Source organism: Scyliorhinus torazame, chromosome 6 (genome assembly GCF_047496885.1).
Source record: "Scyliorhinus torazame isolate Kashiwa2021f chromosome 6, sScyTor2.1, whole genome shotgun sequence".
NCBI lineage: Eukaryota > Metazoa > Chordata > Chondrichthyes > Carcharhiniformes > Scyliorhinidae > Scyliorhinus > Scyliorhinus torazame.
In genome coordinates, this window is record NC_092712.1 from 315,379,018 (window position 1) to 315,392,401 (window position 13,384).

At 50.7% G+C, this 13,384-nt stretch overlaps 1 protein-coding gene across 1 annotated transcript in view; it reads right to left on the bottom strand.

Moving 5' to 3' along the window:
* Nucleotides 1-522: 522 nt before the first annotated feature.
* The window catches only part of relch (RAB11 binding and LisH domain, coiled-coil and HEAT repeat containing), a 127,605-nt gene continuing 114,743 nt past the window's right edge, over nucleotides 523-13,384 (bottom strand). Inside the window, 1 exon segment of the mRNA XM_072510122.1 lies at nucleotides 523-1,777. Coding sequence (XP_072366223.1) covers nucleotides 1,657-1,777 — 121 coding nt within the window. The 3' untranslated portion in view covers nucleotides 523-1,656.

Sequence of the window (13,384 nt, forward strand, 5' to 3'; positions counted from 1 at the left end):
GGCTGCAGGAAAACAGACGACTAGTTGGGCACGGTAGCACATGGGCAGCACAGTGGGTAGCACTGTTGCTTCACAGCTCCAGGGTCCCAGGTTCGATTCCCGGCTTGGGTCACTGTCTGTGCAGAGTCTGCACGTTCTCCCAGTGTCTCCGTGGGTTTCGTCCGGGTGCTCCGGTTTCCTCCCACAAGTCCCGACAGACCTGCCTTTTAGGGAATTTGGACATTCTGAATTGTCCCTCAGTGTACCCGAACAGGTGCCGGAATGTGGCGACGAGGGGCTTTTCACAGTAGCTTTATTTCAGTGTTAATAGAAGCCTACTTGTGACAATAAAGATTATTGTTATTCAGTTCTAGTTTTCAGCAATACAGCTGGGAAACGTTGAGGGGCCCGGCCCATGGCTCCGTTGAATGCGTTCCACTGATCTCTCAAATAAATTCATGAACATGAACAGCATTAAAATGTATTCAACCAACTGGGTTGAGATCAATTCCTCGATACTGAAAAATGAAGAGAGTGGCATGATTAATATAAAGGTACCGTAGCACAGAAATACTTTTATTGTTTCAATTCACCGTTCACAGAAACTATTTAAAATTACATTATTCAATGTCTAATCTACTTGTGTTTTGCATGAAATCTTTCATAACCAGCGCAAACAAACATTATAGATTTATATTAAGATTACACAAACTTCCAGCTCCAGCTATGAAATATAATCTCAGAACTTTACATGGATATAAATGTATTGCACTGTCGGTAAACAATACACTCATGCAATTTACGTTTGGTTCATTTGTCCAGTTAAATGTAACCGACGTCCCTTGGTCACAGTTACAAGTGAGCTGAGTTAAAAGCAATGCAGGAATTCGATATTCACAGGCATTCTGCAATGTCTTTTCATATAAACATCACAAAACAGAGACACTAATTCACATTCTTGATTTTACAAGTGTAAAGTTAGTTGAGAAATCGTGGCTTCTTCATCAACACAGCTGAACTATTTAACTGCTTATTGCAAAGAAAAGAGGTCTTTTTTTTTTTACTGCAACACAACAGAAAATAGTCCTAAACTTAAAAAAAGAAAAGACCAAGTGGCGAAACAGCTCCCCTACGGCAGTCTCCAAGGTCATGTATTATGCTGTAGTCTTGCTTTCTTCTGGTCGGAAGGCACAGGAATATGCTGGTGACTTATTTTTTTAATCATCAGTCAAGAATCCAGTCAATAAAAGCAGTCTGAACGGATCCCCCATAATTAAATACACAAATGGTTTTCACTTCATTATTTTGACACAGATGTGGAATTTACATTATATCCAAGAGGTTACAGATATAGTGCTTCAGTGTATAATACAAGTATTTACTGTTCAAAGTCTTGATGCAGAATAAGGAGAAAAAAAAATTGCCCATAAAGGAGAAAATACTGGATACAGCAAAAGAGGACAATAAAATACATGGACACCGTACACTATCATCTTTACACCCATCACAAGGAACAGCAATATACACACAAAAATATTAAGTGCAAATATCTTTGGAAGTTAGAATAAAATAATTACCAGAACCAAAATGTTTTAAAAAGGCAGAAAATTTACTTCAAGTACAAGATTTTGACCCACAAGAGGCCAGTTTAGTGTAAATGGACAGTCTTCCTTTAAATCACTTCTTCCGCTGGAACACGTTCGCCAGCATGGCCCCTGAGGTGGATAGCTGGCCCATTTTGTTCAAGAACCTCGTCTTTGTGTCCTCACTGACCAGACTTGCAGCAATAGACATCGAGCTTTAGGTGACAAACAGAACAAGTAACTTGAGGTTTTATTTCATGTTGAATTTGGCTGCTGAAAAAACCATGTGCAACAATACAATTCAAATAACCTACCATCAGATCAGTATTTACAGGATTTGCACTGGTCACTTCTTTCAAGTGTGTGATTTCCCATGATAACTCGTTATGCAACAATTTATGATTTTAAAAAAACAAAACACTTACTACAAGAGCCAAACCATCTGAAGCAAAGTGATCAACAGGAGCAGGGTTAAACAATAAGAGGCTAAAAACTCACCAAATATGGGATCACTCCCTATTATGCATTTTGCGAGATAATTTTAATCATGAATATAAAAACAAAATTGAAGGGATGCAACCCTCCACCCTCCAGTAAATGCTACAAATAGTCAGGCACATTGCACCTCGATTGTAAGGGTTCTGTTGAGGAGGAAATTAGGAGTTGGTGACTCACTTCGACACCAGGCAGCGGCTCTGGTGGGATAAAGAGATGAGGGAGATTGTTGCCCTGATTGTATCTGCCTTGTTGCACAGTATTACCAAATACTTTACTTTTTTGAATTGCACGGAGACAGTCTTTGAGTCAGACTGAACCACAAGCATCACACCCGGTTACTCATCTCAGTGATAGCATAATTTTCTGATGCCCTCCCAACTTGCACAATATGACCTTCCTTTAATTGTTCCTGGATCAGAATTCTGGCACCAGGGGATGGGGTCACGTGCGTGAGGGAGCGTTACTCCGGCACCATTCTCCTGGTGCACATTTCGGATATGCTTTCTCTTGGGTCACATTGTTTGCGCTATATCCCTGGAGGTTCCGGATTGATGTTTTGCGTAGAGCTGGGATAAATAGTAAAAATCCTGGTTTGTTTGTGGGGGTCAGAGTGGGGCCCAGCTTGCAGTGGGGCAAGTTGCCATGGAACGGGCCCTAGCTTGGGTGGTGCTGTGTGCATCCGGATGAGGGCTGCCATTCAAAATATTATCTGGGTTGGAGATCTCGGATCTGCAATGCAGGTCGGCAGAAGCTCAGTTTGAAGAATTGTGGTGTACCTTTGGAAGCTCGGTAGAGGTACACGAGAAGAGTTAGAACATAGAACACAGAACATACAGTCAGAAGGAGGCCATTCGGCCCATCGAGTCTGCACCGACCCACTTAAGCCCTCACTTCCACCCTATCCCTGTAACCCAATAACCCTTCCTAACCCTTTTAGTCACTCAGGGCAATTTATCATGGCCAATCCACCTAACCTGGGAGGAAACCGGAGCACCCGGTGGAAACCCACGCAGACACGGGGAGAACGTGCAGACTCCGCACAGACAGTGACCCAGCGGGGAATCGAACCTGGGACCCTGGCACTGTGAAGCCACAGTGCTATCCACTTGTGCTACCGTGCTGCCCAAGTTTTCTTGCACTCGAAAGAACACTTTCCCTTGTGAAGGCCCGTCTTAGTGTCGTCGAGATCCTACTGCATGGTGTGTTGCTCATCTTGACACGTTCACGAGGTAGGGGATGGGAAAGACTTGTTCGTGGGCTCGGTCGCTGACCCCCCCCCCCCCACAAATGCACTGGGCTTTAGTTTGAGGTTCAGTTGGGTTGTGTGGAATATATGTAACATCCTTTAGAACTGGGATTTGCATTTATTTTCTTTATTTTTGCAACCGCGGGTATGAGGAATATGTTCTCAACTCCGACATGGGTGCTGATGGAGGATATCCGAAGAGAAGAGACTGTGGTGGGTCGTTGGTACCTTTTGTGGTGCTAAAGTTGGGCGAGATCTACATTGCTGCGCACCGAATGTGGCAATTTCTCGTAGAAATTGCAGGCTGACATAGCATGGGAGGAGTGCACTATCTTAACATGTTTTTTATGGCCTCATCCTGTTTCTCCCTTGGTTTCTGGTGGGGCTGTATAGGTACTGAGGTGAATACAACTGAGTGACTTCCTAGGCCATTTCAGAGAGCATTTAAGAGTCAACCACATTGTATCGAACCAGTTATGTTGTTGTTCTCCAATCTCTCTCTGTCCTCATGTATGTTGTGCAGTTTTTCTTTCTTGATCATAAACCTCCTACAGTGCAGAAGGAGGCATTTCAAGTCTGCTCCGACCCTCTGAAAGAGTACCCTACCTAGGCCCACTCCCGCACCCTATCCCTGTAACCTCACCGAACCTGCACATCCTTGGACTGTGGGAGGAAACTGGAGGACCTGGAAGAAACCCAGGCAGACACAGGGAGAAAGTGCAAACTCCAGACAGTCACCCAGGCTGGAATTGAACCCGGGTTACTGCGCTAACTGGAGGAGGCGGCTCCACAAATATCCCCATCCTCAATGATGGAGGAGCCCAGCACATCTGTGTAAAAGACAAGGCTGAGGCATTTGCAACAATCTTCAGGCAGAAATGCCGAGTGGATGATCCATCTCGGTCTCCAGCATCACAGATGTCAGTCTTCAGCCAATACGATTCACTCCACGGGATATCAAGAAACGGCTGAAGGCACTGGATACTGCAATGGCTATGGGACCTGGCAATATTCCGGCAATAGTACTGGTGACTTGTGCTCCAGAACTTGCCGCACCCCTAGCCAAGCTATTCCAGTACAGCTACAACACTGGTATCTACCCAGCAATATAGAAAATTGTCCAGGTGCATCCTATACATAAGAAACAGGGCAAATGCAACCCAGTCAATTCCCGCCCTATCAGTCGACTCTCATCATCAGCAAAGTGATGGAAGGAGTCATCAACAGTGCTTTAAGCGGCATTTACTCAGCAATAACCTGCTCACTGACACTTAGTTTGGGTTCCCTCAGGGTCACTCAGCTCCTGACCTCATTACAGCCTTGGTTCAAACATGGACAAAAGTACTGAATGCAAGAGGCGAGGATAGAGTGACTGCCCTTGACAACAAGGCAGCACTTGATTGAGTATGGCATCAAGGAGCCCTAGTTAAACTGGAGTCAATGGGAATCATTGGTTGGAGTCATAGCTGGCATAAAGGAAGTTGGTTGTGGTGGTTGGAGGTCAATCATCTCAGGTCTAGTACATCACTGCAGGAGTTCCTCAGGGTAGTGTCCCAGGCCCAATCTTCAGCTGCTTCATCAATGACCTCCCTCCCATCATAAGGTCAGAAGTGGGGATGATCGCAGATGACTGCACAATGTTCAGTGCCATTTGCGACTCCTCCGATAACGAAGCAGTCCCTGTCCAAATGCAGCAAGACCTGGCCAATATCCAGGCTTGGGTTGACAAGTGAAGTGGCAACTTACATTCACGCCACACAAGTGTCAGGCAATGACCATCTCCTGCAAGAGAGGATTTAATTATCGCCACTTGACATTCAATGGCATTACCATCGCTGAACCCCCACAAACATCATCCTGGGGGTTACCATTGATCAGAAACTGAACTGGCCATATTAATACTGTGGCTACCAGGGCAAGTCAAAGGCTAGGAATCTTACAGCAAGTAACTCACCTCCTGACCTCCCCAAACCTGTCCACCATCGGCAAGGCACTCACAGTAAGGAATGTAATGGAATATTTTCCATTTGCCTGGATGAGTGCAGCTCCAACACTCAAGAAGCTCAACATCATCCAGGACAAAGCAGCCCCGCTTGTTTCTTCTCCTTCCACAACCATTCAAACTCTTCCAAACTGACGAACAGTGGCAGCCGTCTGTACCATCTGCAAGATGCATTGCAGCAACTCACTAAGATTCCGGAGACAGCTCCTTCCAAACCCACGACCATCTGGAGGGACAAGAGCAGCAGATACCTGGGAATCCCATCATCTGGAGGTTCCCCTCCAAGTCACTCACCATCCTGAATTGGAAACATATCGTTGTTTCTTCATTATCGCTGGGACAACATCCTGGAACTCCCTCCCTAACAGCACAGTGGGTGTACCTGCACCTCAAGGACTGCAGCGGTTCAAGAAGGCAACTCACCACCACATTCAGAAGGGCAACTAGGATGGGCAATAAATGCTGGCCTAACCAGCAAGACCCACATCTCGTGAATGAATAAAAACCTATTGTAGAAACATCAGTACGAGGATTTAAGCAGTCCCAGAAGTTGGCCCATCACCTGTTTCTCAACATAACTAGCGATGGCCAATAATTCGCCAATGCCAATATCACCCACCGAGAATAAAGTGAACAATAAATAAATTTAAATTTTAACTCTTAACAGAGCTAGTTTTCAGCTACTATAAAGTATCCCCTTATGTTCCAAGTACATGAGGCCCAGTTCATTCCGGGGCCGGGGCCGCACTGCTACAGTTCATTCCGGGGCCGCGTTGCTACAGTTCATTCCGGGGCTGCACTGCTACAGTTCATTCCGGGGCCGCGTTGCTACAGTTCATTCCGGGTCCGCCTTGCTACAGTTCATTCCGGGGCCGCGTTGCTACAGTTCATTCCGGGGCCGGGGCCGCGTTGCTACAGTTCATTCCGGGGCCGGGGCCGCGTTGCTACAGTTCATTCCGGGGCCGGGGCTGCACTGCTACAGTTCATTCCGGGGCCGCGTTGCTACAGTTCATTCCGGGTCCGCCTTGCTACAGTTCATTCCGGGGCCACGTTGCTACAGTTCATTCTGGGGCCGGGGCCGCACTGCTACAGTTCATTCCGGAGCCGCGTTGCTACAGTTCATTCTGGGGCCGGGGCCGCACTGCTACAGTTCATTCCGGAGCCGCGTTGCTACAGTTCATTCCGGGGCCGCGTTGCTACAGCTCATTCCGGGGCCGCGTTGCTACAGCTCATTCCGGGGCCGGGGTCACACTGATATAGTGCATTCCGGGGCCGGGGGCGCACTGATATAGTGCATTCCGGGGCCGGGGGCGCACTGATATAGTGCATTCCGGGGCCTGGGTCGCACTGATATAGTGCATTCCGGGGCTGGGGTCACACTGATATACTGCATTCCGGGGCTGGGGTCACACTGATATAGAGCATTCCGGGGCCGGGGTTGGGTTGTTACGTTCATTCCGGGGCTGGGGTCGCACTGATATAGTGCATTCCGGGGCCGGGGTCACACTGATATAGTGCATTCCGGGGACGGGGTCACACTGATATAGTGCATTCCGGGGCAGGGGTCACACTGATATACTGCATTCCGGGGCTGGGGTCACACTGATATAGAGCATTCCGGGGCCGGGGTTGGGTTGTTACGTTCATTCCGGGGCCAGGGTCGCACTGATATAGTGCATTCCGGGGCCAGGGTCACACTGATAAAGTGCATTCCGGGGCCGGGGTCACACTGATATAGTGCACTCCGGGGCCGGGGTCACACTGATATAGTGCACTCCGGGGTCGGGGTCACACTGATATAGTGCATTCTGGGGCCGGGGTCGCACTGATATAGTGCATTCCGGGGCCGGAGTCGCACTGATATAGTGCATTCCGGGGCCGGGGTCGCACTGATATAGTGCATTCCGGGGCCGGAGTCGCACTGATATAGTGCATTCCGGGGCTGGGGTCGCACTGATATAGTGCATTCAGGGGTAGGGGTCACACTGATATAGTGCATTCAGGGGCTGGGGTCACACTGATATAGTGCATTCCGGGGCCGGGGTCGCACTGATATAGTGCATTCCGGGGCTGGGGTCGCACTGATATAGTGCATTCCGGGGCCGGGGTCGCACTGATTTAGTGCATTCCGGGGCCGGGGTCACACTGATATAGTGCATTCCGGGGCTGGGGTCGCACTGATATAGTGCATTCCGGGGCCGGGGTCACACTGATATAGTGCATTCCGGGGCCGGGGTCACACTGATATAGTGCATTCCGGGGCCACACTGATATAGTGCATTCCGGGGCCGGGGTCACACTGATATAGTGCATTCCGGGGCCGGGGTCGCACTGATATAGTGCATTCCGGGGCCGGGGTCGCACTGACATAGTGCATTCCGGGGCCGGGGTCGCACTGATATAGTGCATTCCGGGGCCGCACTGATATAGTGCATTCCGGGGCCGGGGTCGCACTGATATAGTGCATTCCGGGGCCGGGGTCGCACTGATATAGTGCATTCCGGGGCCGCACTGATATAGTGCATTCCGGGGCCGGGGTCGCACTGATAATAGTGCATTCCGGGGCCGGGGTCGCACTGATATAGTGCATTCCGGGGCCGGGATCACACTGATATAGTGCATTCCGGGGCCGGGGTCACACTGATATAGTGCATTCCAGGGCCGGGGTCACACTGATATAGTGCATTCCGGGGCCGGGGTCACACTGATATAGTGCATTCCGGGGCCGGGGTCACACTGATATAGTGCATTCCGGGGCCGGAGTCGCACTGATATAGTGCATTCCGGGGCCGGAGTCGCACTGATATAGTGCATTCCGGGGCCGGGGTCGCACTGATATAGTGCATTCCGGGGCCGGGGTCGCACTGATATAGTGCATTCCGGGGCCGGGGTCGCACTGATATAGTGCATTCCGGGGCCGGGGTCACACTGATATAGTGCATTCCGGGGCCGCACTGATATAGTGCATTCCGGGGCCGGGGTCGCACTGACATAGTGCATTCCGGGGCCGGGGTCACACTGATATAGTGCATTCCGGGGTCGCACTGATATAGTGCATTCCGGGGCCGGGGTCGCACTGATATAGTGCATTCTGGGGCCGGGGTCACACTGATATAGTGCATTCCGGGGCCGCACTGATATAGTGCATTCCGGGGCCGCACTGATATAGTGCATTCCGGGGCCGGGGTCGCACTGACATAGTGCATTCCGGGGCCGGGGTCGCACTGATAATAGTGCATTCCGGGGCCGGTGTCACACTGATATAGTGCATTCCGGGGCCGGGGTCGCACTGATAATAGTGTATTCCGGGGCCGGGGTCGCACTGATAATAGTGCATTCCGGGGCCGGTGTCACACTGATATATTGCATTCCGGGGCCGGGGTCGCACTGATATAGTGCATTCCGGGGCCGGGGTCGCACTGATATAGTGCATTCCGGGGCTGGGGGCCGCACTGATATAGTGCATTCCGGGGACGGGGTCACACTGTTATAGTGCATTCCGGGGCCGGGGTCTCACAAATATAGTGCATTCCAGGGCCGGGGTCACACTGATATAGTGCATTCCGGGGCTGGGGTCACACTGATATAGTGCATTCCGGGGCCGGGGTCACACTGATATAGTGCATTCCGGGGCCGGGGTCGCACTGATATAGTGCATTCCGGGGCTGGGGTCGCACTGATATAGTGCATTCCGGGGCCGGGGTCACACTGATATAGTGCATTCCGGGGCTGGGGTCGCACTGATATAGTGCATTCCGGGGCTGGGGTCACACTGATATAGTGCATTCCGGGGCTGGGGTCGCACTGATATAGTGCATTCCGGGGCTGGGGTCACACTGATATAGTGCATTCCGGGGCTGGGGTCGCACTGTTACAGTTCATTCCGGGGCCGCGTTGCTACAGTTCATTCCGGGGCTGCATTGCTACAGTTCATTCCGGGGCCGCGTTGCTACAGTTCATTCCGGGGCCGCGTTGCTACAGTTCATTCCGGGGCTGCATTGCTACAGTTCATTCCGGGGCCGCGTTGCTACAGTTCATTCCGGGGCCGCGTTGCTACAGTTCATTCCGGGGCCGCGTTGCTACAGTTCATTCCGGGGCCGCGTTGCTACAGTTCATTCCGGGGCCGCACTGCTACAGTTCACTCCGGGGCCGCACTGCTACAGTTCATTACGAATCCGGGGTCGTGTTGCTACAGTTCATTCTGGGGCCGGGGTTGCGTTGCTCCAGTTTATTGCGAATCCAGGGTCGCGTTGCTGCAGTTCATTCCCGGGTCGGGGTCAAGCTGCTACAGTTTATTATGAATCCGGTGTCGCGTTGCTGCAGTTCATTCCGGGGCCGCGTTGCTACAGTTCATTCCGGGGCCGGGGTCGCGTTGCTACAGCTTATTACGGTGCCAGAGCAGGGGTCGCGTTGCTGCAGTTCATTCCGGGGCCGGGGTCACGCTGCTCCAGTTTGTTACGAATCCGGGGTCGCGTTGCTACAGTTTATAACGGGGCCGGGGTCGCGTTGCTGCAGTATATTACGAATCCGGGGTCGCGTTGCTTCAGTTCATTCCGGGGCCGAGGTCACGTTGCCACAGAACATTACGAATCCGGGGTCGCGTTGCTACAGTTCATTCCGGGGTCACGCTGCTACAGTTTATTACGAATCCGGGGTCGTGTTGCTACAGTTCATTCTGGGGCCGGGGTTGCGTTGCTCCAGTTTATTGCGAATCCAGGGTCGTGTTGCTACAGTTTATTCCGGGGCCGGAGTCGCTTTGCTCCAGTTTATTGTGAATCCGGGGTCGTGTTGCTACAGTTCATTCCGGGGCCGGGGTCGCTTTGCTCCAGTTTATTGCAAATCCGGGGTCGTGTTGCTACAGTTCATTCCGGGGTCACGCTGCTACAGTTTATTACGAATCCGGGGTCGTGTTGCTACAGTTCATTCCGGGAACATGCTGTTACAGTTTATTACGAATTCGGGGTGGCGCTGTTATTATCCCTGCCATTTAAACAGCACGCCAGCATGTTCTGGGTTCACAAGTGCAGGAAGACTGTCATGCTCAGTGCCTGATTACACAGAACATACAGTGCAGAAGGAGGCCATTCGGCCCATTGAGTCTGCACCGACCCTTACAAAGAGCACCCTACTCAAGCCCGCGTCTCTACCCTATCCCTGTAACCCCCATTTAACCTTTTTGGACATTAACCGCAATTTATCATGGCCAATCCACCTAACAGGCACATCTTTGGACTGTGGGAGGAAACCGGAGCACCCGGAGGAAACCCACGCAGACACGGGGAGAACGTGCAGACTCCGCACAGACAGTGACCCAAGCCGGGAATCGAACCTGGAACCCTGGAGCTGTGAAGCAACAGTGCTAACCATTATGCTACCGTGCTGCCTCCATGTGTGAGGTTTCGCTTCTTGCTATTGATATTCTGGCCATTATCCACTTTGTTCTTGCCTAATGGTTTGTTTTGTATTATACGCAGAAGAAGAAGCAGCAACAAAGAGAAAAGCCGATGATGAGGGTAGACTGGTCAAAGAGTTGGGGGCTGGATTATTTGATTACTCAACAGAAAGCTACCAGTGTGCTTAATTTGCAATGAGGTGATAATATTTTGTTGGTGATACTGTTAACAGACATTATGAAACATGCCGTCCCTCCCACAGGGCAAATTTCCGGTAGGTTCTGCCCAACGTCCTTGACAGCTTTCAAATCTGAAGGAAGCCATGACAACCCAGAGGCAGACACTTAGATAAGCATTAAACAAGAATGATGCAGTGACTTTGGTTATCTTTCGTATTGCTTGGTTACTTGCAAAAAAATGGAAAGCCAGTCTCAGATGGTGAATTAGTGAAGGAATGCATCATCGAATCGGCAGATGTTTTATTTGCTGGCTTTAAAAACCAAGAGGCAATGATCAAACACGCTGAATTGTGAAGCGTCTTCACATCGCTGAGTCTTCCTCTAAGAAAACTTGTGGGCACAGATCCAGCCAGAAGTCACATTAATAATGCAAGCAAAAATATTACATTTTGTTTTGCCATTTGAAGTTGATGACGGTTCTATTAACATATGAATTAGGCATATTCTGCAACTGGCTGGGAAATATTTGGTGTGTATTAAAATGTATTTAATCTTTCATGGGGTTGTGGTTAATGCAAATGCCCAATTTCACTCATGTGACCCATGGACATGATGGAGGGCTACTCATGCGGCCCACTCAGTAGCCGAGGTTACCCATTGCTGGTATAGACATCCTGGGTGGGATTCTCCGACCCTCTGCGCCGGAATCGTGCCCGGTGCGGGGGCAGAGAATGGCTGTCTTCGATTCTCCGCGGACCTGCCAGTCAACGCGGAGCCGGTTGGGGGCCGTTGGAACAGGCCCCCGCGCCGATTCTCCGCGGTCGACCGGCCGAACTCCTGCTGGCGTGGTTTACATGTGGTACCACCCGGCGGGAGCTGGGACCCGCGGTCGCAGTGGCGGTCCTGGTGGAGGGCGGGAGGTATCTGACTCCGGGGGGGGGGGGCTCAGTGGTGGCCAGGCCCACGATCGGGGCCACCGATCGGCGGGCTATCGCGATCTGGGAGGGACCTACCTTCCTCCGCGCGGGCCTGCTGTGTGGCTCTGCCATATTGGTGGCGCCCGCGCTGAGGTGGGTCGACACGCGCGTGTGCGGACCCGCTTGTGGACGCCGTGCGCATGCGCGACCTGGCTAGCAGGGCCCTGCCGGCAGCCAGAGCTGCGTGACGCATGCCGGGGCTCTGCTAGCCCTCTGGAAAACGGAGAATCACCCCGGACCTTTGAGGAAAAAGTCCGGAGTGATTCTCGCCCGTTTTCTGGCTGGGGTGGGGACTTAGTCCCCAGAAGGGAGAATCCCACCCCTTGTCTCAGGGGGCTTTCTGCATTCTTCCGATGACATGCAGGCTCCATGTCAAGATAATCATAGGTAATCAGTTAGAGGATTCCATGGAAAGGGCAAATGGAACATTTGTGGTAAGCAGTCTGAACACCCTGTGCTTCACAAGAGAGGTTGCACTCTTGCTTGGAACCTATCCCCACAATGAGGATTACATCATCAATGGACAAAGTCATTGCACGCATGACTGCTTGCATGTCCAACTCATTCCATGAGTTGGACATGCAAGGCGGGGCAGCAAAGCCACAGATACAAGGCCCATATCGCGGACGATTAAACCTCGAATTATCATCCAAGGCACTCGTTAGATCTCAGCTGGAGTATTGTGTACAGTTCTGGGTACCACGATCGGGAGGGAGTGCAGAAGAGGTTTACAAGAATGATTCCTGGGAGGAGAAACTTCAGTTAGAAGGATAGATTGGAGAGGTTGGGACTGTTCTCCTTGGAGAGAAGGCGACTAAGAGGAGATTTGATAGAGATGGTCAAAATCACAGATAAAGCAGACAGGGAGAAACTGTTCCCCCTCGTAAAAGGATCAAGAACGAAAGGGCACAGATTTAAAGTGATTTGCAAAAGAAACAAATGCGATGCAAGAACATGCTTTTTCACACAGCGAGTGGTTGGGGTCTGGAATGCACAGCCTGTAAGTGTGGTGGAGTCAGGTTCAATGGAGGCAGTCAAGATGGCAATTAGATGATTATTTGAATAAAAACAACATGGAGGGGCATGGGGAAAAGACAGCGGAATAGCACCGCGTCATAATGCTCATTTGGCGATCCTGTGCAAATGCGATGGCCAAAAGGCCTCATTCTGCACCGTAACATTCCTGCAATTTACAGGTTTGGATTGACCAGCTTTTCTTTGTTGAAGGCAGACAATGATGTTTCCAAGTTGCACATTATGCCGGACACCCCAACTACCAAAATGTTTCAGTGTGAATGACACTTGCATGGCTCTTGATCTCCCCCATTTTCTCCGGAAAACGACGGCAAGATTCTAGTAAATTCATACAATGGAAAGGCTTAGTTTGGGTCTACAGGAGTGAATGATGAATGGGGTCTGATGAAATGCAACTTTTAAAAACTGGATTCGCCAAACTTTCATGAAGCCTCGGAGTAAAACAAGTTATTGTGTGTGATTGAGGCAGATCCGATGGTGCCGCTCAGAAGG